The sequence below is a fragment of the Agelaius tricolor genome, unplaced genomic scaffold (assembly GCF_023055355.1).
Source record: "Agelaius tricolor isolate 1412-34295 unplaced genomic scaffold, bAgeTri1.0.p SCAF_1, whole genome shotgun sequence".
Lineage (NCBI taxonomy): Eukaryota > Metazoa > Chordata > Aves > Passeriformes > Icteridae > Agelaius > Agelaius tricolor.
The window spans coordinates 65,779,676-65,806,243 of NW_027269261.1; the positions used below are offsets into that span (position 1 = coordinate 65,779,676).

Consider the following 26,568-nt stretch of genomic DNA (forward strand, 5'->3'; position numbering starts at 1 on the left):
GAGATGCATTAGGAAATGATCCAGAAGGATATGAATACTGATTTTTGGGAAGCTGGAGGAGTTCAATGGGAGAAGACCTTCAGGAGAGCCCAGTTGACAGTAGTTTGTTGTCTGAACAATGTTTTCAATATTAAATTCAATATAACAGCTGTTTGAAGCCTCAATAGTTTACCAGTTGCAGTTGTAATCCTGCAGTTTAGGGAAGGGTGAGGGAAGTCGAGTGGTGAGATGCAGCTGAGATCAAATTGGCCCTGTCATAGATTTGCAAATAGAATAGAAATGCAGAGTAACACAGGCTAACTAATATAAGTCTTGGCACTTTATTCTGCCTGCCCCCTCCTTGTTTGGTTATATTTGTTGCTTTTTGAAGATATGTCTTGCTAAGTCATTGTCACTCTCCCTTTCTTTAAAAGGAGTTAGTATAATAGGTTTCCTAGTTATATCTGTAATTTTCTCCAGCATCTTGAGTGTTTCTGAGCGATGGGTTTTCTTCTACTAAAAAAGAAATTTTAACATAACTTTGGTGTTATGCATCTAGTCAGTAATGTAAAGGATGCTGTATGTCTGCATCAAAGTAATTTCATCTTTAGATGCTAATAAAAAAATCAGATGAAATTTCTGAAACCTGTCAGCTTTGCTCTCACAGCACATATTGGATTCATGCATTGCTTTTTGTTTTCTATTTTTTTCTCAAGTACACTGATCAGAAGTCACAATTTCTCCAGATCTTGTATAGTAGTTGGACTATTCCATTTATGGTTCAAATAGTGAATGATAAATTACTGAATAAATATAAGATGAAAGACCACATTACTCACATTCTACAATTAACATAAAAGCCCTGGAATTAAAACAAAAACATGTTATTCCCAATACATGTAACTCTTTTCCAAGTACCTGCAGACTTTCAGAATCCTTTCTAAAAGTGAGGCCTGCAAATATCAGATCAAACTGATGTTTAGACGTTAGCATAGATAAGAGGTGTACTAACAAAGGTGTTTCAGATATTCTCATACACAGCACAGTCTATTTGGGGTACTAATGTAAAGACCATAAAACTGGAAATTATATTTATCCAGTTGTTCAGACCTGTCTTTTACACTTGGTACCTTAAAAAGGGAACATCTTATTAATCTTGAAATATGCATGTCCAGTCACTTCGCCTTACAGAATTTCCATTAGAAGTAGTGGAATTAATTCAACCACTTCTCAGACTTGCTATGTAGGTGATACAATAACTGTTTGAAAGAGAAGGCGAAATTTAAAATAAAAAAATTATTTTATTCTCACTTCTACAGATGGTGAAGTAGAAATTTTGGGAAGTTCAGCTGAAAGTTTTTCTGATATATTCTGGTACTGTTAAATGAATCTTTAGGTATTCATATACAGATTGATCTGAGAGCAAAATAAAAAATAATATTGCTTACTTAGAATTTTACTGCTGAGTAGAAATATACAGACTCATTTGTGCAAACTGTATGTGGATGATTAAATGTATGAAAAGAGAGTAATGATCAGGGTATGGCATTTTCAATGTGTCAGATCATACAAAAATTTTAAAAATCAAACCAGGAAGAAGGGTAAATTTGGTGTAGCAGAAATCTTCTACTTTTAGGAAAAGTTCATTTTTCTTAATAGACTACTTCTTCACACAAACTTTCCTTCACAAACTTTACTTCACAAAAATATGTAGACATGTTTTCTTGATGTGAAATTATAAAACTTTAATTGTTTTGCCACTTACAGTTATTTGTGTGCTGAGAATAATATTAACCTGGTACAATGAGTTTAGGAATAACTATCAGGCATACAGATTTCAAACCTACCATTCATGAAATGACTGTTGCAGTGTTTGCCTGCTTCAGTGGCTTGCATAAAGATTTTGGTAAGAGGCAAATATTCCAAATGAAGGTTCAGAGGTTCAAGTGACCTATTGGGAATCTGATGACATTAGAACAATGGTTGCCTTCGAGAAATGTCCTGAAAGATCACCCCTTCAACACATGTTCAGTATTACAGTGCAATTAATCTTTGTGGCTCAACAGTAAAACCTTTATTCAAATTATTTCCAAGTAGTCTTCTTGTCTGTAGCTGATTTCCAGAAGCAGATGCCAGTGCACAAATACTGAGCCTTCCTTAAAGGGCCTTTGCACTCCTTGAAAGATAGCAATGGTTTTGGGAGTTAAGTGGTCATATTTAAATCCAGAAAGGCAAAATGTAAAGTTCTGGAGACAAAATATTCAGGTCATACACCACTCAATTTACTTCAAGCAATTGAAAATCAAAAAGTAATTTAATTCAGTTCTCAAAGGAAACACAAGTGTCTGGGATATCTGATTAACTCATTTCCTCATCTGAGACCTACCTCTTTACAGCTTCAACCTTCCCACATCAAAGAAAGGTACTTGACATGTGCTAAGGCTCAGGATTGAAATGGAAAGGACCTGAACTTCTGAAGAAGGTTCACATATTCATATTCTCATACTATTCATAAAAATCAGTCTCCACAGAAGAGAAGCCACCCCTTTCACTCATTTGATCATCCTTTCTTCAATCAGATCAGGTCAGATCAGCCTTTCTTTAGTCAAATCAGTTCTCTACCAGCTGTATTATATGTTGGATTTTCAGGTGTACTTCTGTATTTAATGTACATGTACTGTAGTTCCAACACAGGTAGCCTGATTAGCAGGTGAACAGATGCATCATCTAGTTAGTTCAGATTTCTAGAGAATTTAAATGTTGTTGTATCCGCCTCCCCAGGTTTAATATGGATCATGGCATAATAAAAAAGCCTGCTGAGGAATGTTGAAGTTGAGATGAATACCTGTTTCCATTTGCCTTATTGCTGCATTCAGTGAGACAATGACTGAACACTTGTAAAGAGAAATAACAGAATTTGAATAAAAGGCATTTTGGAAACAGAAATTAAGCTGCAGAAATTAGACTTTGTCATTTCTCTTAGAAAGAATAGGAGAGGAGCAGTGGGAGAGAGCAGTGACAGAGGAGAAACTGCAAAGATTACTCAAATTTAGATTATTTAGATTACTCAAAATAAGCTTGTAAGAATGTTATGTTCTGAACACTGCAAGACAGAAAGATAATTTTGCAGTCTTCAGCCATGATGCCAGTCTGAGTTTTCAAGGGTCAGATATGTGTGATGGCTTTACTTTGTCAGCCCCTTTGAATTGTGCTCACATGTGTTAAAAAATTTTACAGGCACACACATACTATATTAATTATGTATTAATCAGAGTCATTCTGAATGGAAATTATGTCCTCTTTTTAGAGGGGGAAGTGCAGAATACATTTTGGAGGAGAAAAGTTAAATTCCTGAGTGTAGACCAACTAGCACTGTAGCAAGCCTGAGAGTGTGTTTTGAAGCCTGTACCTTTACAATTTACAAGAAGCTCACCAACTCTGCAAGGTGTCTAGGTACCTTTTCTTAATCAGAGCACCTTGGAAACTGAAAAGCATGAAATAATATTTCTGTTAAGTAGCCCAGTGCTGGTTTGTTTGTTTGTTTTTTCTGTAAAGGCAGTTTGCTGCAATTCAAAATCCATAAAAAATAGGGAGCAACTTCTTCCCTCCTACACAAACTGACATCTAAATGCATAAACTGGAAAAGCACAAAACCTAGCTAAATGAAAAAAGCCTGCAAGCCTTTCAGAAGAAAATCCATCAGCTCCACCATGCACTGATTTATATTAAATATAGCTATAGTGTATGTTGGCAAATAGAAAAGGTGACTCAGTAGAAGTAAGAGCAACCCAGAACATGTGAAAGTCAAATGCCTTTTTTATGTGCCCAAAATTTTGGGACACTGTTGGATACCTTTTTCTGTAGAAACACAGAAATTAAAACAGTAATATTACATAAAAAGGCAAAAATTTAGAAACTTCACTAGACCAACTTTTTAGCTGAATGCCTCGAGTGAGTGTTGGAGTAAAATTGGAATTGCCTTAATAAAGAACAAAAGCATGTGAGACTCAGATTCCTCAATTATGCTTGAATTTCAAAAGGCAGGGAAAGAGTGTGCTTTGAGTTTTGAGGTAGATACTGGCTGGACCAAGTCTTTGTCGTTAGTAAAAGATTGATCCACACCAGCTTGGAAAGGGCTATCACTGTAATAGGGAACCATCTTCCTTGTGAATACACATAATGATTACATTTTTTTATGAGCACGTAATAAACTCATTCTAGTGTCACCTTCTTGTTTGCAGTAAGCAGCATTTAGACTGAAGTAGGAAAGCACTTGATGGGACATTTTGATCAATACTGATCTGTCTGAGATGGAGTGAGGGGAGATAGTGTGGGACATGAGATCCAAGAGCACCTTTTGGGCAAATGCTGAATCATCTGCAAGGAATGATAAGTACTTAGGTATGTGGATTTGGAGAAAGCCCTAGAGCCCAAAAGAAGACATGAATAGTTGAGCAGGATGAGGATATTTTGTCAAAGCGAGGAAGAGAAAGAAATGCTTTAAATTCTTGTGTTGGCCTTCCCTACATCTTTTGTGTTTTGCTATTTAAGGCTGTTGTGCCTTAAAACCTGTATATGTGTATGTATATGTGTATATATATATATATAATATATATGCATGTATGTAAAAATAAACCTCTATAGAAATAAATTTATGTTTGTTTCAACAGAATGCTGAAATTTCCGTATTTGAAGTCAACATCCGTTTCGTCGGTGGACTACTTTCAGCTTACTATCTTTCAGGAGAAGAAGTAAGATGGTTTATCTGATATATCATCATCTAGATAAGTCATTAAATTTAATTTTAATAGTTTTATTTATCCAAATTAAATAATTTCATTTATCCATTGTTTAAAACTTTGAAAATGGCTTGTACAATGGAGACCAGTCCAATGGATCTTCTTGTTTCTATTGCTGCTCCTTTCCTTAAGTCCTAAAGCTATTGCTTCTTTTAGGTGTTTAGTGATATTTCAGGTTTTATCCTGAGTGGGAATCACACCCAGTACATCTTCTGGGCTTCATGCTAGAGTGTGTAATTGTGGAGTTCCTACTCTGTGGTAGTGGTAGGTTTGGTGCACCACCTTCCTGCTTCTCAAAAGGGTTTCAAGTGTACCCTTGAACCTGTTTAAACTCTTACTTTCTGTTTGCATACCTGAACCTGAGCCTTCAACTCACATGGAGAAGACATGTTAAGTAAGAAAAGGTAGCTGTAAACCTATACATGTGAATGTCTCTAAAGCATTTATAACCTATTAATCTCTATTACCTGCCATGGTTTCTGGAGAGAATGAAGGTGCAATTTCATCTTAGAGCTTTGTCTAAATGCAATTACTTATATAATATTTTTGGAGAAGGCCAAAAGAGTCACAAGTACCATTTTAAATGACATGTATATTTTCAAGTTTTAGCTTGGCAGTTGAAAACAACTGAAAAAGTTGAAATCTTACTAGTTTAAATTCTTGTTTTGTCTCTGGATTATAGTAGTATTTTGTTGCAGGATTACACAAGTTAGTACTCTTTAACCATAAATTGAATTTATCGTTCCTTAAATCCAAAGCAATTACTAGCAGAAACTCCACAAATTCAAGGAAATTAATTTTTTTTCATGAGTAAATTTCCCAAATACTAGTTGAACCTGTCACTTTAAATTACTTTAATTCTATGGCTGTGCATGATTATTTTTTGTTAAAATTTATCATTATGTTAAAGCTGTTTTAGCAGGTACTGCTGGTTCGTGTACCTGACAAAGCAGTTATAAGGAGACAAAATTACTCTGACACTTTTATATCTTAACTAGACTTACCTGCTTATTTCACATGGGCCTGTGCTGAGTGTAGATGGTATGGAAAAGACATTCCTGTCTTAAAATGCACAGGTTTTATTATTTGAATAGTCTTGTAATTTTACAGGAGAAAAAATGCAGTCAGACACTTAACAGTAATGAAAAAAATTGAGATGTTCTTGGGAGCTGGTGTCTGGATCTTTGCTAGATATTATTTCACTTATGTTTCTTCTCTTTTCACTGGAAATCTACTTGGGAAACAGATGTGGGCTTTTCCTGCATAAGCTATTGGTACAGGTTAATTAACCAGTCCTGACAGAAGCTCATTTCTTGGCAGATGAGCTGGTAGATGAATGCTCATGGGCCTTTACATCAAGTGGCAGTTTGTCTGCCAAGAAATGCCTTAATCCTTTGTCATCAGTGCTGGTGATTTCATATGTATGTTGATGGTTTATGTCCTGTGTCTGTTAGTGTGCAGTCTCACTTTCAATCAGTGTGTATAGTTTCTCCTAAATAACACCTAGCCATTGCTTCTCAACCATTCCTTCATCCTCAGAGAGGCAGTTGTACCACCCCCTCTCCAGCTAGATTGAAAGCAGCACTCGTGTTCCAGTAAAACTCTTGCACAAATGAAATGAGGAGACATCTGAAGCACAAGAAAGTGTTTCTCACAACGGATTATTAAATGGAATGGAACCCTTTGCAGTAGAACATCAGTGATAAAGGATGCTAGTGCCCATTCTAAAATTGAGGGACTCAGTAATGAAAGTAAAATTGCCTCTTACATACAGAGAAGAGGTTTATTATCAAGGAGGATGCCAAGCTCTTGCAGGCCGGAAGGGCATCGTCCATGTTTGCCACTGGTTCTCACGTTCTCTGTTAGACATCTGCTATCCAAGACAGAATGAAGTCCCTAAACAGTTGTTCTGGTGGCTTAGAGAGTTCAATTCAGCATGCTCTGCCTTCATCAGATTTGGGGAAACTTCATGATTTGTCTCCTAAATCCCAACATGCTGTGGCAATAGCCAACCTCTGCCAATGGAAAGAATGGGATGCAGTAGGATGAGGTTCTTCTGTATTATGTGGGTCTCTTCTTCCCTGCTGCTGCTGAGAGGTGTGGACAGGTCTGAGGGCCCCAGAGGCTGGCTGCCACCATAGAAAATACATCTTTAGTAATCTGTTGCTCCATGACATTAGTGGGTGTTCCTAAAAAGGTAGCACAATCTGTATGCACACTGATTGAAGGATTAAACTTCCTCTGTTAAAAGCTTAATTAATTCTTTATCAGATTAACTATTAAAAAATCTTATATTTGCTGTGCTCACTTACCAGTATTCTAATTAAAGAAAGCTATGTTTCGGTAGAAGGAGTGATGGAAATAATTATTGTTTGTGCTTCTGAATTACATTTCCATGGGTAATGATCCAAAGCTGCAACACATTGTATGTTCCATAATCATTTGTAAGTCTAACTAATCACGATTAAAGAATATGCTATCATACTGAGTAGTTCCTAAAACATCCTACTCACATAATAGTTCATTTAGATAAAGTCACCAATGTGAATCATTCTATAAATGAACAATTTGAATACTTTACCCCTTGATAACTATATGTGCTGCTCACTTGCAAATAGAGCCACAAGAAGTTTTCTGTTAAACTTCCTACAATTTCTACCTTACTAGAATTCATATGAAATACCTTAAAGGGGTAGAAATATCATATGCCTTTTTTTTTCACTGTGATATCTGTCTAAACCCAAGTCAAAAAGAGTTTCAGTCAAATATCAACTTAACTTGTCATATAGCTACAAATATCAGAAAACTTGATTTTAAGATGAATAACTGTTTAACTGATGCTCTTTTTTTTGTTGTTGTTGTTGGTTATTTTTTGGTTTCTTTTCAGTTTTTAAGTCCCTCATAATAATATTGCATGTGAATGCTTTTCTTGGTATTTTTTTTCTTGGTATTTTTTCCATGAGTCACTGGCTGTAAATTATTATTAAAAATAAGCCTGACTCCCTAAAAGCACTGCTAGTATTAGAAATTTTTTTGGTTTTAAGAAAATATCTTTAGGAAACTGTAATATGATAGATTTATCCCACAGGACTGGGACAAATTTTTTTTCAAACTTTCTTGATCATTTTGTTCAAATTAAACCTTGATTAAGTACAAGACATGTCTTAGAATCTTGGAAGATTCCTCATTTAAGTAATTTTTTTGTTTTGAAATGAAAAATAAAATGTAAGGGAGAAATTTGTTTTACAACTGCCTTGCTGTACTTGCTAGTTTGATGTTAAATTCTGGTATACCAAGGGTCAGGAGTATTGCATGCAGCAAGGTCCTCTGTCCTGCAGACCCAAGTATTTACACTTCCAAATGTAGTCATATACAGAGATAATTCATTAACTTTTGGAGGAGGACAACACTGAACCCTCTAACAGCAACTAAGATTTTTCTTGGAATTCATGGAGACCACAAACATTACTTGTGAGCACTGTAGTTTTCACAGCTGGGAAAAGCTGTGATACTGGTGCTGAAAGTCATGCCAAATGTATGGCCCTGCCTTAGTCCAGTGGGGTTGGTACATTCTCTAAGTCTTCTGATTTACTCATAACTGGCTCTAAAAGGCATTACTAAAACTAAGTAATAAGGGGACTGTTTTACTTGAAGGTTGGCTCCACAGTCTGGGAATACATTGCACAGGCAGAAATAGAAGGAGCTTTTAGTTTGCTGTTTGTGTGAGCAGCAAAAAAGTTAATCCAAAACACTCTGAAGTGAATAAGAAGGCCATGAGTTTCAGATACAGCTGGTAATTTCCCAGATTCCTTTGAAGCTTTTCTGTTTTCTGAATGGGATAAGTAGCTTTTTCTTTTTTTTTCCTAGAATTAAAATATTTTGGATGCAGCAGCTGTTCTGCTGTTCTTCCTGTATAATATGCTCATATTGCCATTCTTCTCCATGTCATGAAGCTGAAATGTAACAGATTTGTAATTTTTTTACTGTGGCAGGATAACCTGTTTGAAGGAACACTAATTTATTCTAATAAGGGGGAAGGAATAACAAAAACAAACCAGAACAAACAAATTACCTCCAAAAACTCCCAAACCAAAAAAAAATCAAAGGAAAAAAACCCAAGTTCATGATAGGTATTGGACTTGGAGTTTCATGTGTTTCTCTCTACTAGCTGTTAATTAGAGGTTAAAAAAAAATGGGGGAAAAAGTCATGGCATACTTAATTAGTTTATATCTGCATTTAGAGTTGGAGTTACAGTGCCACTGTTCAACCTCACTTATCTTGGCTTCCTGTCTGACTTCAGACAGGCCTAATCATTGCTCACTGTAAACCACTCTCCCTCAGTGATTGTCAAGCTATCTTACTAACGAGGAGCAGGCATGAAATAATGATGCAGATGCTATTGATCTCCAACTGCCTTTGCCAGGCTGACCACAGAAGATTGCTGACTTCATATAGTGCTGAGACATTCTGCAGAATTTAGCTGTAGCTATTCTCTCGGTCTCTCCCTCTCTTGTAGAGGTGTCTCTTCAGAGAGAATATTTAAATTCCATAAATACAAAAAAAAAAAAAAAAAATTCCATCATTTAGCAGTCTTGAATGGTAGGAGAATTAAGTTTTTGTCACCTATACAAGGGTGTTGGCCTTTTCTGCAAATTGTGATTGAGTTCCAGTGTATGTGCCTTGGGGATCTGAGCTCACCAAGTGTGAGCACTGAGCGCATGTTTTATCTCCTGCTTCCTCTCACTTAACTTGACACTAGTTAACAAGAGGACTTTCCCTTTTATGTGCTGGAAGCTTGATTTCTAATGCTGTTTGAAACTCCAGGCATACTGTATCAGCTTGATCACTTCTCTGTGACTGCCACTTAACTCCTCCTTAATCACCTCCACAGACTGGCAGTAGAATTCCCTGTGTGGTACAGACTAGAAGACTGCAATTGCCTGTAGCTTTCTACAGCCCTGTTTTCAGACTTGGGTCCTGTTTCCCACCTACCATCCATCTGCTGCCACTTTTAAGCAATGCATCAGTGTTTCAGTGGTGTCATGTTTTAGTTCCTGTAGAGCTCTGAAATGATCTTTATGCTCTCTTTCATTTTTATAGATTATGATTTCTTAACTTGGTATTTCAATGAATTCTGGAGCTATTCAACTTGGAAGTGACCTCAAGAAATCTGCTAGTCCAGCCTCAGTAGTGCAACAGTCCATTAGGCTTATTCTTTGAAGAACCTTCTTGCATGGGAACATGTCTATGCTCTTCAAGACTAAACACAGGGACAAGTTTATCTTTTTAGCAAGGCTTTGGTTCATGCACTATGCTCTTTTAAACAGACATCTGCTATTGTTTCTCATGGCTCTCTAGCAGGCCTCATAGGCCTCATATGCAGGCCTCATAGGCCTCATATTTCTCTCTCTTTTTTTTTTTTTAACCTTAAACACTTGTTCTTCAAAAATTAGATTTAGCCTGACTTAAGAGTTTTCATTTAACTTGTCAGTTTCTGTATTCCTTACTTGGACTCAATATAGTTTTACTTTTAATTACCTTCTTTACAGTCAAACCAAAAGAAGGAAAAAGTCATCTGAACCTTTTGATTTCAGAATTTTTGGACTCTGAACCTCACCTTTTGATCTCCAAATCATCTCCAAGCAATTTAACCTTGTGGCTGTTTCTTTCTAAGTTCATTTCAGCTGGTCAACTTGATTCTCTTTCTAAACTTAAACATTACCAAAGTGAACCTTTTTTTAAAAGAATGTGTTGGATTTGGGGCATGCAGCCCCTGTTGACAGTAATATAAGTCAAACTAAGTTAAGTGCTACTTTTTTTCCTATAGATTCTTAATTTCTGTAGAAAGCTGTCATTACACTGTATAAAATCAAGGTTTATATCAGCTCTGATGTAGTACTTAACAGCCTACTCAGGGACAGAGAAGGATTTAAAATCTCCTCTGTTTCCCACAATCACAGTCTGTAATCTCCATTACTATTTCAGCCTCTTCTCCACCTTTAATAAATCTAATGCTGTTCATTTTCTGTGCTAGCTGCATCAAAATGTACTGCAGAATCCCTATGGATTCACATTCTGGAGATAACCTTGACTCCTAAGATTTTCTTTTATGTAGGCTGCTCTGCCATTGCCAGCAGACTGCCCTTCAGTCTTCCATTTCTGTCTCTTAAGTTCCTGCAGTGCAATTACACTGTCACTGTTGATGAAACCCATCTCTCTCAAATAGGTTCCCTTTACTCCAAAAGTGTTCTCATTCCTAACACTTCTGTCCACTCTCTCCCAGTGCTACTTGCTCAGCTGCTCTGTGCCACTGTGCTGCTCAGGCTGCCCCCACACCTAATTCTGAAGAAAATTGGAAGAATGGTAACAGAGTTGTGGATTTCCAGTCTTGCACTTAATTAAGATGCTGCTGCTAGGTTTTCCTTCTCTTCCCACTCTGCTGTGGGGTTACTGATGACACCCACGTGTACATTGGCAGGGAACTGCTTCTGGAGTCTGAGTACCTGCAGTGTGATGGAGGCTGTGCCCCTGTACTGCAATCAGGCACCACCACCAGGCGCAGCATCAGCTGCCATCACCAACAGGTTCTGTGCCTCTGAATGAGGGCCCTCAGGCCACTCTGCTAATGTGAAGTGGGAATAGTTGTAATTTGCCTTAATTCAGTGAATTGCTGTCTGCTGGAGTCCAGCAGTGGGTATGTTTTGCTTTTGTTTGTCATTTTGTTTGTCTGTCAGTGTGAATACCCACAGCAGGGGACTGAGAAGCAGTGGTGACAGCCTGCTGCAGCTGCTGTAACTAAGCCTGCTATGAAACCAGCAATCAGAGCCCTGAGTTTGATCTGAGAAATATCAGTTTAGAACTCCAACCTGTACATAACTTAGGTTGTTCACTTTTAGTGGTTTCCCATTTGCCTAGCAGAAAAAGGTTTGCTTGAGGAGTTTTCTCCAAACAACAAGAAAATTTGCTTTGTTCCATGGTAAACCTATTTGACATGTTTTTGCATTCATATGTTGACTTCGGAAATAAAAAAAAGGTTCACTGCTCATTACATTATTTTAACTAAAATCCCTGCTCACCTCCACACTACTGTAGGCTGATGGTAAATTGCTAGAAAGGAGGATGGATTATAATGAGACCTAAGAAATACTGGATTGTGATTGTAACAGCTGGTATATTTGACACAAGCTCATGAGCTATGTTATTAAGTAGAATTCAAGCTGCTGAGAGGGAGCTGTTTGTTTCTTCTGAGGATTTGGCTTTCAACTAGCTCCTACAGTTTCACTTCATTCTGCTTCTACAGAACAGTAGGAAAGAGAATGTCTGTCAGAAATAGTAGTGTTAGTGCTTTCCCTTTGAGCAGCAGCTCTAGATAGACTCTAAAGAAGAATTCTTTGCATGTGGGTTGATATACTGTACAGAAGAAATTACACGCTATTAACAGTCTGTCCAGAATCACCAGGCACCTGCAAAGAAGTTGTTTGCAAGATATTTCTCTCTTTTATTTATCTTAGTTTCCAGTTCTGTCACTTAGCAGCACAAAATGCAGTTTCATAATAAAGAAGAGTAAGAGGAGGGTAAAAACATGCTGCCTGAGGAGGTGGTGGAGTTGCTGTGCAAATTTAATAGAAAATGTACAACATATGGTTAGATACAGGGTTCAGTGGAGCCATTTGCAAGCAGCATTTAGATTGTTGGAAATATACTAGTCATATCTAAATAACAATGCTTATGTATAATAGTAGAGTGAAGAATTTTAATTCTTTCTGCAAATGAAAGCAACAAAAAAAATCTCAGTGCTGTCAGTGGGATCAGCATGAATTTATACTGCTTAAATTCCAAGCTATGTAAAATATTTGGGAAGTATATTCTCTCAGTGGATGTGGTATAAATGTTCAATTAGGTGATAATAATAGATGTTATTGAATCATTGTACTGATTTTTTACCAAAAGTCCATATGAAAATATTATTTTACTGTATATGTGGAGCAACTCTTCATTTCTTCATCTAAATATTTCACAATGTATAACCAGTGTATGGGAGATTCCACTTTGTGCTTTGTCTCAGTAAACTGAATCTGAGGTTATTTTTCATTAAGTTGGGAGTTAAGTAGGTGATGACATCCTTCTCTTATTAGCTTACAGCATAAACCATCCAGTAGAAGATTACCACGTTTTTGATTCTCTTGGCAGCTATGAAGACATTCCATCAGATTCCCAAAGCTGACTTTAGCAAAGAATCTTTCTATCTTCACATCTCTTTCCAAAAATTTAAATTACATCTAGTAAAAAATATGTAGGCATATTCTTAATATTATAAATACAATTTGAGTGAACAGAAATGTATAATGCAATTTGGGAAGCTTCCTATCCAATTAGCTCTTTAAAGGATCAGATTAGAAATTAATTTCAAAGCACCACTTTGTGCCACCCACCAATTCTGCTGCTTCAAGCTAACTGAAGATCATTGAGAAGATGGAATGCCTGAAATCAGAAGCATACAGACATCATTGCTGCTCTTGCATGCTCTTCATATCTCTAGCAACAGGTAGAGATAATGGCATCCTTGCTGCAGGAGAAAGAGATATTCTTTTAAAAGTCTCCTTTGCACTTGCAACACATCTTGCTCAGCAGATCAAACATGAGACAGATACAAACAAGGTTCATTTGCTTTAAGTTAGCACCAACTCTTGGGATCAATTTATGGTGAGGGCTAATTGTCCTGTGGATTTTTTTTTTTTTGGCAGGATCAATTGTTTATTTTCAGGCAACAGAAATCTGAAAGATTTGTAAGATGAGTAGGGAGCATTCTCCCACACCTTTCAAAAACTGCAGGAAGCCACATGCTTTGTTTGCCATTTGTAAAAATGCAACAGTTGAATAATGTTGGTAAATGTTTTGGTTGATAAATGAGTCCAGTTGCTGTATCATCTGTGCCAAAAGCTTGCCTCTGCCATACTCAGACTGTATTTGCACCCTGTGTGCAAATGATTGAGAAGGAATTTGGAAAAGATGTGCACATTAAAAATCCTGTGTCACTTCCAGCATGATAGATGCCAATGGGGTTTTGTGGTTTTGGCAGGTGATTGCCCCTAAACAGAGCTGTCATGAAACATTTGAAAAACAAATCTTTGTTTTCCTCCAATCAGTAAATGTAAGGGTTCATTTTGCCCAGGGCTATGTGCACAGAATTGGGCAAACTGCAAACTTTTCTTAAGCCAGAAACTGAGAAGAGGATGAACATGAAGATTTGAAAGCTGAAAAGGAGGAGTGGTATGTAGTGCCAGTGTCTCAGACAAATCTTACTTGGTTTCCTCAAGAAAAAAAATAATTTAGGACGCAGTTAAACAGCAGATTCAGTTTCTTAGCTCACTGTTTACATTGCAAGTCTTTTGTCAACTCGTATACAAGCTTCTATACCCCCACAGGTGTTAGCTGGTCAGCCATCTGACTGTTTAATTTCCTAGTAAAGCAAAAGATACAAGAGAGGTCAGGAGGTGGTAAAATATTCTGAAGAATTTGGATTTTGTTTTATGTGTTTAGCTCTGAAATTCTTTACCCAACACCTTTAATTGCTGAGATTAACCCACCCAACCCTGATGAACTCCTTCAAATAGTTGCTAATTAAAACAGTGCAGGATGAGGGGACTCTTGTCATTCAGCTACATGAAGGCTCAAGAGCTTGTTTTAACTTCCAAGTCTTATGTAAACTGACATAACTCTAAAGCAAACAAGGAAGATCACTCCAGCAGCAGTGTTTCTGGAGTAGAGTCAACCTTCAATTAACAAAGAGCTGTCTTCTTTCTGGCATAAAGGGCCAGTTCTGTTGCTTCTGATTTTTCAAATGCATTGAACTACCAAAAATACTCTGTAACTAGTTCATCTGAAGAACTAGATGTGTCCTGTTTGTTTCTTTCCCTCAGTCTTTAGGCAATCATCTGCTTTTGCAGGCTAAGCAAAATAATCATACTAGTTGTTTTTGGGAGCTGGTTCAGTCCTGTTACTGCTTTAAAGTTTTGTTGTCCCTTGGGGGCCAAGTTGTCCTTAATTTTTGCAAGCATGACTAGATGATTTTACAGTCCAATAGATCCTAAGGATCATCATGGGAAAAGGATGTGCTATGAATTTCACTTCCTTCCATTGTACTTTAAAAACTCTTTTTTTGTTGTTTTCTTCAAACTAACAGCTGCAGAATAAAGTCAGCAGCTTAGAATGCCGTTTTTCTTAAAGGATGCTATTTTCCCCAACTTGCTCTTAAAAACACTATTCATAGTACACAGACAATTTCAATCTTTTTCCTTTTATCATGCAAAACTAGTGAATAACTGAAACCTTCTCATCAGCATTTGCTGCTTGCAGAGTATCTCTTACAAACATGCTTCAGTCTGTGCTCAGCCTTTTCTTTCCAGAGTTGCTTTTATTTCCATTTATATTCTAGAGGGAAGAATAGATAATCTTCCTGATTCCAGGCAAGATTTACAACCGCTGTAATGCTTTGGGCCATCATTGCCACACTGCTGCAGGAAACTACGGTGGTGGTTCTCAGCACGCCTGAGCAGAATTAGTTCAGTCTTAAATGCCATCAGCTTTTCTAATTCGCTTGAAGGGTCTGTCTTAAGTTAATATGGTTATTAACTGACCCAAGGTCAAAAGTAAAGATTTACTGGGATAATGAGGAGGACTTACTCAGCCATATTTTTTTCTTGATAGACTGTGACAGTTGGTAACAGAATTAATGAGTGAGTGAAGCTGGTGACTAAGATGCCCTTTTTCAAAATCATACTTTGAAGACTTTTTTTCTATCTAGTTCTGCTTGAAATTGCACTTAAGGTACTCTAATGTTTTAACTTACATGCTATTAAATATAGAAATAATTTAGTGAAGTCTGAAAGGCCTTCTCTCTAGAAATGGCTGTGTAGTGTTCAGTTAAAGAATAAAATAAAGCACTACAGCCTTGTAACAAATTTTGTTAAAAATGGAGAGAGTTTACATGGTTGTCATGCCTTTTTTTTTTCTCTTGCTTCAAGTGGGGGCATGGAAAGCAATGTCCACATGCTAATACACATACTTGAAGTCTTTATTAATACTTCCAACCATTGTTTCCTTCAAATATGTTCTGCATTCAAAAATAGTTTAATCTTTACAGAGTACAGTTTATGGCTGTTTAATTACAGGAATGGTTTTGAGGTTTAGCTCAAAAAAGGTAAAAAAGTTTTAACTGCCGGAAATTCAGAGAAGCAATTGAATCGCTCATAAATTTGATGTGCTGGCAGCCCTGCTGCTCAGTCAGAGGACTTGTTTCTGAGTCTTTAAGAATTGGAAATTCTTATATTTTAGTCAATTTAGTTTTATGACTTGTCCAGTAAGAGAAATAGTCTTACAGTAAACAGAAAGGAATTGAATTAGTCTGCCTGATGATTTAACTTACAACATAAAAGGAGCTTCTTAAATCATAGTTCTCTCTTGAAGCCTCCTGTTTGGCTTACATGCAAAGAACTACAAGAGTTCACATCTCTTATATTTAATTTAAGGAAAATATACAAGCACTTTATTCAGGCTCATTTTGATCCTGTCCGTTATTCATCAGACAATTCAATGACTATTGTCTGTCAGAGAAATCTCAGTAATGAGAAAGAAAGCACTGAGTTAGGAAACCATCATCTTTTTGTCCTGCTGTATAGAGGAAGATTTTTATTGTTACATTACTTATATAAAAAGCCATCTAGATGGTGTGTCAGAGGTGTTGTGGGGAAAGGAACCTGCAGAGTATGCTAAATTTTAGCCTGTTCCTCCCCTTGAAAAATAACTTAAGAATGCGTCAATGCAACTGTTGGTGTTACCAAACTCACCTGTCATGGGGTCAGGCTCAGCTGTTCACATAGTTGCAAATCCAATCTGAAAATTTGTACATTTAAATTTGTAAACTTGCTTACCCAAATGGCACGTCCTCAATCCCATTGTTTTTAATGAAATTGACCAAAACAAATTGATTTGTAATCTTAGCATCCACTGAAACCTGAGGACTGAAACAGCTAAAACACTTGATTTATGTCCCATATATCTATACAAGTGAGATAGAAATAGTCTGTAGCTGCTGGTGCTACAGAAACTCAGTGAGAGAGTTTTGTGATTCAGTGGCTTATTCATAAGTGATCCATGCTGTAGATCTAACAGAGGGATTGTTGGCAGTGTCTTTGTACTTGAGATCATTCTACTTTTTTCCAGTACCTGTGATGACAAAATCTGGAAATTCCTGTATTGACTTCAATACTAGTATAAGGATTACAAGAAGCACTTTACTGTTTAAACACGGGACAGCCATAACGTACAACACTAATTTCCATTGAATACTCAGTATATTTTACATATGTTTAAAGAATATAAGGGACACTCTAAAATAGTAGTGTTTAATTCAATTGATTCTCCTTGTATCCATGAGCATATCAAATTAATGGGCAGTGGAATGTGGAATTGACTATGCACGAAGAGCAGCATAGGGTCTCTGGCAAAGGACATTAGAGTAATGCAATTAACTACTTAGGCTATTTGTGTTTAATGAAGACCATGTAAAGCCTGGAACTCCATAAATCTGTGCCTAAAATCATGGCTTGTTTCTAAAACTTCAGTATTCAAACTTGTCAGTTTGGATTCTCATCATACTTTGTTCCTTGTGCTAATCCTTTCATAGTCTGCATTACATGTAGTTCACTAGCTATTAGTTGTCCTTATTGTTGCTATTATTACAAGTTTGTTGCTTACTTCATTTGAAATCAAACAATTAACAAGACCCCTGATAAATACCTTGTTGCAATGTCTACTGAAGATACAGCTTGTCACTTAGACCTTTACTATGATTCTGCCCTGTCCATGTCCTAATGCCAAAATATAACATTTATGTTAAACATCAAGCAGAAACTGAAACCCAAGAGGTTCCCTTTGAACATCAGGAAACACATTTTTACTGTAAGGATGACTGGGCACTGCAGTGATTTGCAGTGATTGCCCAGTGAGATTGGGGAGTCCTTGTCCTTGGAGATATTCCAAAGCTATCTGTACACATTGATGTTCCTGGGCAGCAGGCTCTGGGTGGCCCTGCTTGAGCAGCACAGCTGGACCAGATGACCTTCAGAACTCCTTCCACACGGGTCTCCTCCAACCTCAACCATCCTCCTGTGAAATTTCATTCACAGCTTCATAAAAACACAGCCCTTGGCCATCTGGAGCACCTTGCATGAAAACAGCAGGAAAACTTTTCTTCCTTACTACTCCTGCACTTACTGCACTGCTGCTGCAGACCCAGCACACTTGCTGTAGAGCAATGGGAGTAATTCCAGAAAGAACAAACCCTGAGCTGGCTGGAGAACTCCTACTCTGTACCTTGTCTGAGGACACCATCAGTGTACATTTTAACCGTTTAAGGACCAGCCTCTGAATGATACAAGTAACTGACTTGAAATACTTGTGATGATGTCAGATCAAGACTATGTAGTGATTGAGGAAGACCATCTTTTTGAGGGCAAACAGCAAAAAGATGGAGTAGTTACTTGTTCCATTTGTTCAGTGGGCTGCTCAGGTTTGCTAGTGGTCAGTTCAAGGGAGATGGCAGAATATGGGAAACCCTGAGTTTTGGTCCCTTTTATCCAAGGATCTTTTTGATTCAAACCGATGAGAGTAATTTCATTAAGCTTGTTCTGGTGTTGGAGTAAAATATTAAAGTGAGTGAATGAAGTAAGGAAAAAAATTAATGGTTGAGGGAATAAAGCAGACACCCTTGGTATCCTGTTCACATTGTTATACTTGTGTAATTGATAACCATCACTTAAAACTCTAGCCATTAGAGCCTGGAAGAAACTTGCAATTGTCACATAACATTGGCTGAAACAAACAGCTCCCCATTTGCTGCAGAGTTACCATTAAAAATAAAATAGAATTCCCTTTATGTACAGAGTGATTTTGGCCCTTTCTGTGCCTGCCACCATGGTCTAGGATTGTCATTTAGAGTGAAGGTATCACTCTAAATCACTTAATGATATTGGAATTAAAATATGCAGTCAAATTTACAAGCCTAGGAATGAATCTTCTGAAAGCCCTTTCTGCTGTATTGAGGATGTAGTTATTGATTCCCCATGCAGTTTATTAAGCTCCTCCACCCCACCCCCTGCTTTCACACAGATGGTGTTGCAAATCACCCCTCAATGGTCACCTGCTTGAAAGGAAAGTTTCATATGCAAAGTGCTGTTCTTTGTTTAGTCATGATAGCTTGCAAGATATAAACTGAGGCAGCTATTTAAATTTGTTGGTATAGCATTTGAGCTGGGTACACAAGATTAAATAAAAAGAAAATTAGGAAGCAGATGCTTGTGGCTTAACAGAAGAATTGAGCTAAAAGATACTCTTTGTTACTGCTGGATATGAGTAATTTTACTAAGGCAGCTGTTTCCTTAATCAGGAAAAACACCAACCTCTTAAGATGACATCCAGATGTTTTCTGTATCACTTCACAATATAATGAGTTTCCATTTTATATGCCATATTTTTAATTTCAGTTGCATTCACTTATATCCAATATGCTTTCAAATGCATGTATCATCTTCCTGAACTGTAGAAGACCTCACTATGTGAGGTGCATGACATATTCTGTACTCTTGGCATCCTTGCCTGGTGTTAGTCTGTGAGTTGCTTCCAGGGCTGATAGTGCCTTTCACCAGCATCCAAACATGTGAATATTTGACTTCCACAGGTTGGAGGAGGCTTATTTTGTTGGGGACAGAGGGGCCTTGGGAAGGAGTTTTTTAGTGCTAGTGTTTCTTCATACTTTAGTTGTACAGTTGTATGGGGTCTCTTAAGTGGTGCCTGTTGGTCAAAGCAGGATATAACATAGTATTAACTCATATGGGTTAAGATCCTGTTCCTCTAATGTGGATATGGTGTAAAAAGAGAGATTTAAAACTTCCACTAGCTCTTAGATGTGGGCTCAGTTTTCCATCATGGCTGCTGACACTTTTAATGCCTGCTAGCTTGCCATCTGTCCTTGCTTGAAACAAATGCTTTGTTTGACCGGAGATCTGCAGTTCCAGGCTTTCTATTGCTGATAGGACACAAAGCTGGCACCCCAAATCTTTGACACTGATTTGCTGACACTGAGCTGTGTCATAATTTATGTATTTGGGGTGGTGTGGTATTTCAGAGTCTGAAGATTTGAGCACAGTTTTTGGAGATGTGGGCCTTGTTTACCTGTAGCTGGGGCCTCGGGAGCCGCTTGCCAGCGCTCGGTTAATCCGTACGCGTGCAGTAAATCCAACTCGTTACTCTTTGTGCATGCTGCTTATCACACCTCTTGAAAAATTAAAGCTGCCCTGAGTCTGGGGTGAGGAATTCTCAAAGGCTTTTGTGAGTAACAAATTCCTTTTGTTATTACAGGCAATCATTGCAGTTTGTTTACTGCATTCATCACTGCCTTTTCTTGAATTATTGCAGCAGGGATATTATTAAATGGTTGGTTCATAAGCTCTCCAGTGCTAATGGGTTGTAGCTAAGCTTCTAATTGTTCAAATATACATAAGCTTTAAAAAAAATTAGCTTTTTGACGTTGGTCGATAAATGACCAGTTGCTTTTTCTCCTGTAGTCTAAAAGTTCTTCCTCCTAAGTACTTCTTGGAGTTTGTCTGTGTAAGCAATCCTAAATACACATGAATAGCACAAAAAAAATTTACCAAATATAACAGGAACAAAGTATTCCTTTATGATTTTTTGAATTCTGCAGTTAAGATAGCAATTCCTGTCTTCATTTTTAATGTACAAGTGAGGTATGGAAAACTTACTGTACATTACATTATTTCTTTCGTTTGTGCCTTGCACTCTTTTTTGACAGTTTGTACCATTTAATTCTGGCCTTCCTAAAATAAGATTTCCAATCACAGTATATCTACATAGAAATTCTTAGTTAAAAAATAACTCAAGTAATTACATATGTTAGCTACTGCTGATAACTTGAGGGGGCTTGTGCTTTTTGCTGTGTGCATTTGAATGAAATCTGGAAATCTCTCACTAATCCATTTACTTCCATTCGATTAAGTTCTCTACAATCTTTTCCACAGAGGGGATACTCTTCATGGTACTATGTGACTTCTTTGGTACATCAGTCAGCTAGAAAAGAAAATTAATTTTCTTGCCACCAGTGAAACCATAACAAAAAAAGACTGATTGAATAAAAGAAGGGTTTTTTGCTTTTGTTTTTTTTTTTACTCTAATCTAATTTTTGCAAATAGGCAGGTTTTTTATGTGAACTTTCTTCTACGAGCTGGTCACCAGCATACTGGATTATTCTGGAAAGGGTAGTACAAATCTAAAAGCTTACTCATGTTTTTTACTTTGTGTAGTTGTGAAAAAGACACCTGTTATTCCAGCAGTTTGCAGATGAGTGGTTACTCACAGATACCACAAGCTGCCTGAATCTCTGCAGAAAGTCATTTGCATATTTCTACAATCACTATTTTCAAAAGCTTTGAGAAGAACTTTACAGATGGGCACAGGTGCTTTGGGTTTGGTATTACGCTTGCAAACTGGAAAGCCTTCCCAAAACTCAGGGTGGTGAAGGGTGTTTTGGTGTCTGTGTGCAATTGTGTTGATCAGCTCTGGCTGATCTTTGGCTGCTGCAGGTGTAGCTCAGGTGGAACCACTTGTTTTGAATGCACTGTCCCCCTCTTCTGAATCCTGGTAGGAAAACTTGAGGCTGGGTGCAGTCCTGGGCTGGAGGTGTTTTGTCATCTTATTGCAAATCTTCCATACCCTCTCAGTGATTTCTCATAGGGCAGCTTGCAGCTCTGACTCCTTCTTCACAGCACAGCTAACAAACTCCAACTCTCTTCTCAACCAGTTAACTTGCTCTTTTATAGCACTCATCCTTATTGGACACAGCTGTGGCCTGTTAAGGGCAGGCCTGTTCCTAATCTTTGGTGATTAGCACAGCTGCAACCTTTAGGGGTGAGATTGCCTTCTGTACTATCTTTATTTTCTTACATTCTGTCCCTCCACAGGGGTGGGCTTGTGTTGGTGTTGCATTTTACATGCTCAAGTCCAGCAGGACCAGGGCTGGCCCAGAGCTAGGAAATTGGTCTTGAAAACAGTCTGTTTCCTGGGGAAAATGCTCAAAACACACTCTTGACACTTGTGGATCTAGATGTACAAAATACTTCTACAGCTGTGAAAGTCCTCTTTGAAGGCCATTTGGCTTCTTCTGTTGGCACTGATGATCACACTGATGTGATTCATTATAATGCTTGTTTCCAGAAATGTTATTAATTTGTCTCCTCACCTTTTAGCACAGAATATTCATAAATTACTTCAGCTCAGCTGGAAGTGAGGACTGAATAAAATACAATTCACTGGCACCTGCTAGTGTCAAGCTGACAGTAATTGTAAAAGCTCTAGTTGCTGATGAATTAACATCAGCATCTGGGTAACTTATCCAGCTGTCATAAACACTGAAAATGTGTTATAGGAAATATGTTTCAAATAATTTGACTTTTAGGTGTGGTATCACTTGGTATTGCAGATAGTGGCAGAATTCAGCTTACACTACTTCAAGTATTCTGTTACGTCAGGAGCACCACAATTTTTGTAGCATTTCTTGCCTTTCATTGTAAAAATAAAACAAATGTAAATACAGCAAAAATTCTGGATTATCTTTCAGTAAAGAAGGTATTGGAACAAGTTGTTCTAAGAGGGCTCTTTTTTGTTAGCACATCACTTTGAACCCAAATCAACATTTGTTATGCTGAGAGGATTTCTATTCAGTGTTCTGAAGAGCAGGAAAGCGGCCTGTCCCTGTTCATTTTTCTGCTCTCGTTTTCTGCTTTTGCATTGAAATATTCATTCCTTACCCTACTGGGAAAGGCAGTCAGGTACAGGAAAGAAAGCAATAAATCTTACTTAGTGACTTGTCAGTTTTTATCTGTAAATATAAAAATAAAAATGAGAAATGCTTAATTTGATCGAATTAGAAATGTAGACAGAACGTCTTTGTCAATTGAAAAAAAGATTAAAATACAGTATTCCTTCCTTTGATGTTAAATTTTAACAACTAGTTCCCTTTATATGACAGACTTCTTAAGGCAGAATTCTGGCTGTTCTTTAATTTATGATGCTGTACCATGTTATGCCTTTTTTAAAATTAGATGTGCCACATATGCAATTCTAAGATATTTGTTTCCTGTGCTTTCTTTTCTTCCTGATTAGCAATAGCAATTAAAACTACAATGAGGTAATCTGACATTTTCAAAGGGATTTGTCATTCCAGCCAGAGGAAACATTTTTGTTTATCCAGAGGAGATAACATTCTTGCAGTATAATGAAAGCCAGTGCTCACAAGATGACAGGTCTGGTCTTTGCCCTGTGGTTGCATCTTTGCAGGCAGAGCCTTGTTCCTCTGTGGGAACACTCTTTTCCCTAATAAGATTTGTTAATGGACGGAAGAGTCTGCAAGATCTGATTGATTGTGACATTGGGTGTTCTAACATTAGCATCACAGTTCTGGCTGTATGATCTCTTAGTTAGTTAGTTTGTTCTCTCTTATGAAGACCAAAAACGCTTATATGCATTTAAGAAATATTTAAAGCTATCTAATGAGTGAGAAAATAATGTCTTGTTCCCTGGCTTGGCGTGTGTGTTGCCTATGGAATGAATAGACCTTAATAGGAAAGATGAGTGTGTGCAGCTGTAAGGTGGATTTCTTGTTTACCTACCAGTGCTTACCCAAATGTTCTTCAAAGAATTGCTGGCTTGGAGTAATGGTGGTGGTCCAATGTGACTTTTGTGTTTGTAATTATTCACAACTTACTAACATAAACAGAGATTCAAATAGAAAGTATAGTAACTCTGTCTTCTGCCTAAACTATTGTATGATTATAGTAAGTATCTAATTTGCTTTAGTGCTGATTTTAAGTAGGACTGAAGAGTGTGAAGGAATCTCTACTTGTTTAGTGGAGGAGTCCATCTTACACAGGACCTTCACACAGTATGAATCAGCATTATACTTTTAAAAAATGTTAGTAACACCTTAGAGTTCAAAAAGAGAATTATCTCACATCCAAAGTCTGACTACTGGCAAAAATTAGATTAAAGAGAAATGATTGAGAAAGCATTTTGTATCCTGCCCAACCTTATACTTTTAAATACTGATCGTGTATTTGTGACTGGTTTCAATTATCATTTTCTTTCCTGAATCACAGTGCTTCACTTAGAATAATTTTTTTGATGTAGTATGGTGTTTAGCTGAGTCAAATACCAGTGCAATTTTGAGGGGCTTCATCGCTCTTTAAAGGTAATCATAGTACTTTGCTTTGAATCCTCAATTTAAAAGAAGGGATTGATGGCAGTGTGGCTTATTCTGTGCACCACCTGGTAAAGGGAATGCCAGTATGCTAAGGAAGCAACTCCACAGTCCTCCTTTAAAAAGTATGCTGTCTAGATATGATAAAGCATTGGAGAAAGTGATAGAGGCCTCAGGAGTGCTTTGTAGACTTTTGTATTTGCAGATAAATATTTAAACTAAGCATGGAGTGGTGGGTTCAGGTATGGGACTGTGACAGCTTCTCCCAGGTCTGACCTAGTTGGAGTACTTCATGTAAGTAACCTTTCATTACTGCTGAATGAGCATTCATGAGGAAAAGCCAGGAAAATTCCTTGAGGCTCTAAAGATAACCACTGGGTTGGGAAATTTTGTCCTGGATGTTTTCCTTTATTATATATAATGTCTCTGATTTTTGTGCTCTGTCATTTCTGCCTTTGTTTTGTGCTTCTTGTAATGGCTGTCATCGTTTGTGCTTACCAAACAATCACTTTACTGGTGGTAGTGGGGAAGGATCAGGGCTTGGCAAAAGTTGAAATTCAATTCAGAAGCAGAGATAATAAGTAGAAGCTGCTATTGTTTATTTACTTGTATTACCAAGAAAAAAAAAATCTTACCCAGCACAATATTTATTTCTTTTCCAGTGCTGTAGGTTTCTGCAGAAGAAAAATACAGTGAACATTGTGGATGATGTGCAATAATTGCAGCACCTGCTTTTCCTATTATTTTTATTATTAACTTTTAAAGTTGCAAATTGAAAAATAAAGGGGTTCCTTTATTTATCTTCACCCTTTTATCCTAGCTGAAAGAAAATAATTTTACTGCAGGAGGCTACAATTTATTGTGCTCAGTCATTCAGTGTTGTTATAGTCTTGTCATTACTGTCTATGCCATTCTTCTTCATAGATAGTGATTTACCTGTCAGTTGTTCAGCCATGTTAAATAAGACCTAGAGATAAAAGTAGACAATGTCCATAGTTGATTTTTATTTTTAACTTTGGAAGGAGAAGGAAAATCACCAGCATGCTTTAGTAATAACCTGTTGAAATTCTCATGTAAACAAGAAGTGCATCTTCACGTCAGCACTTGTTTCAAAATTGTGCAATGGTTTAAAAATATTTTAAACTTCTATTTTCCTAATTGCCTACTATGAAAACTGTTTAGTGCATTGGAAGAGGTGCATTTTGGACAAGAAAGAAGTTAGAATGCCTGGCTTCACTGTGTATTCTAATGTTGGTGTTCAGGACACTAGCTTTGACAGGACTGAATTACGTTTTCCTTCCATATCCATACGTGGAACAATACTTAATGCTTTGTATCTCATCTGTTTATTTTTTGATAGTCATTGTTTGTGACAATTCCATAAAGTAGGCAATTTTTATTTTGAGAGAATTTATGTTGTTTATGTATAAAATAAATACAGTAGAATTTTAAAAAGATGTTAGAGTTGGTAGAAATACTTCAATGTGAAGCATTATTGCTCTACATCAAATTAAGATGCTAAAATATCACATTTTTGTCCAGAAGCAATTATTGTAAAAGATCCCATTCTGAGCTCACATGTAATATTTTTGATGAAGGATTGATACAGCCTGCAAGGTACAGCAGGTACTGAGCCTTGCTGCCTCTCCAGTGGTTAAGTATGTGTTTTTTGAAGGGGAGATCTCCTCTTGTCCTTACATAAACAGCTAAAAAGAATACATGTGGCACCTTTGACAGCATTCCATATGATATCTATCTAGCCCCTTTATGCATGGCTAAAGGTAGGGGGTTCATGCTGTGCAGCAGATGCTTCTACAGAATACCAGGGTCCTGGTGTGCCCATGGCTTAGGAGAATGACTGCAGCCACTCTCCTGTCAGTACTTCAATGTTTCAGGGCAGAGAGGCTGGTGAGTTGATCATGCCATATGCTGTGAAAGGCTGAGGGAGGCCTCTCTTGTGCTATAAGAGCAAAGGATAGGTTTGGTTTCAGCAGACCAAGGTGAAAAATGTGGCTGTGAAATGAGGGAAAGCTTGTGCACTCCAGGTGGGTGACTGTCCCTGGCTCCTCCCGAGGAAATCTGCTAAGAGGTGATTATGTTCTGCACCAACTGGTTCTGAGTGTTCACCAAGGCTTTAAGCCTTGGGAAGACTGAATTATGTGCTGGATAAAGATCACAAATCCATAACTAATTCTCATCAGAATCCACATAATTGGTAAACTGGGAAGTCAGAAATATCATGGATTGTGAAGGGATTTCCGAGCAAATTGTTTTCCCTGCTGCTTTGCTTCAGGTTTCTCCCAGCACTCTGATGCAATCCACTCAGGAAAGTTTTCTGACTCCAGACATAATTTGGCTTGAAATTAGTTAATCTCCCTCAAAATATGTTTTACTGTAATTCTAAATCTTGAACTGTTGCCAGAGAAATCTTGAGATATGTATCATATGGAGAGAGCGTGGGA

The 26,568-nt window shown here is 37.4% G+C and overlaps 1 protein-coding gene across 2 annotated transcripts in view; it reads left to right on the forward strand.

Annotated features, from left to right (window-relative positions):
* The window catches only part of MAN1A1 (mannosidase alpha class 1A member 1), a 140,400-nt gene that overhangs the window by 51,925 nt on the left and 61,907 nt on the right, over window positions 1-26,568 (forward strand). For both annotated transcript variants that reach the window (XM_071437807.1, XM_071437815.1), the window contains one exon: window positions 4,650-4,730. In XM_071437807.1, the coding sequence (XP_071293908.1) occupies window positions 4,650-4,730 (81 nt within the window). The remainder of the gene's footprint in view (window positions 1-4,649; window positions 4,731-26,568) is intronic.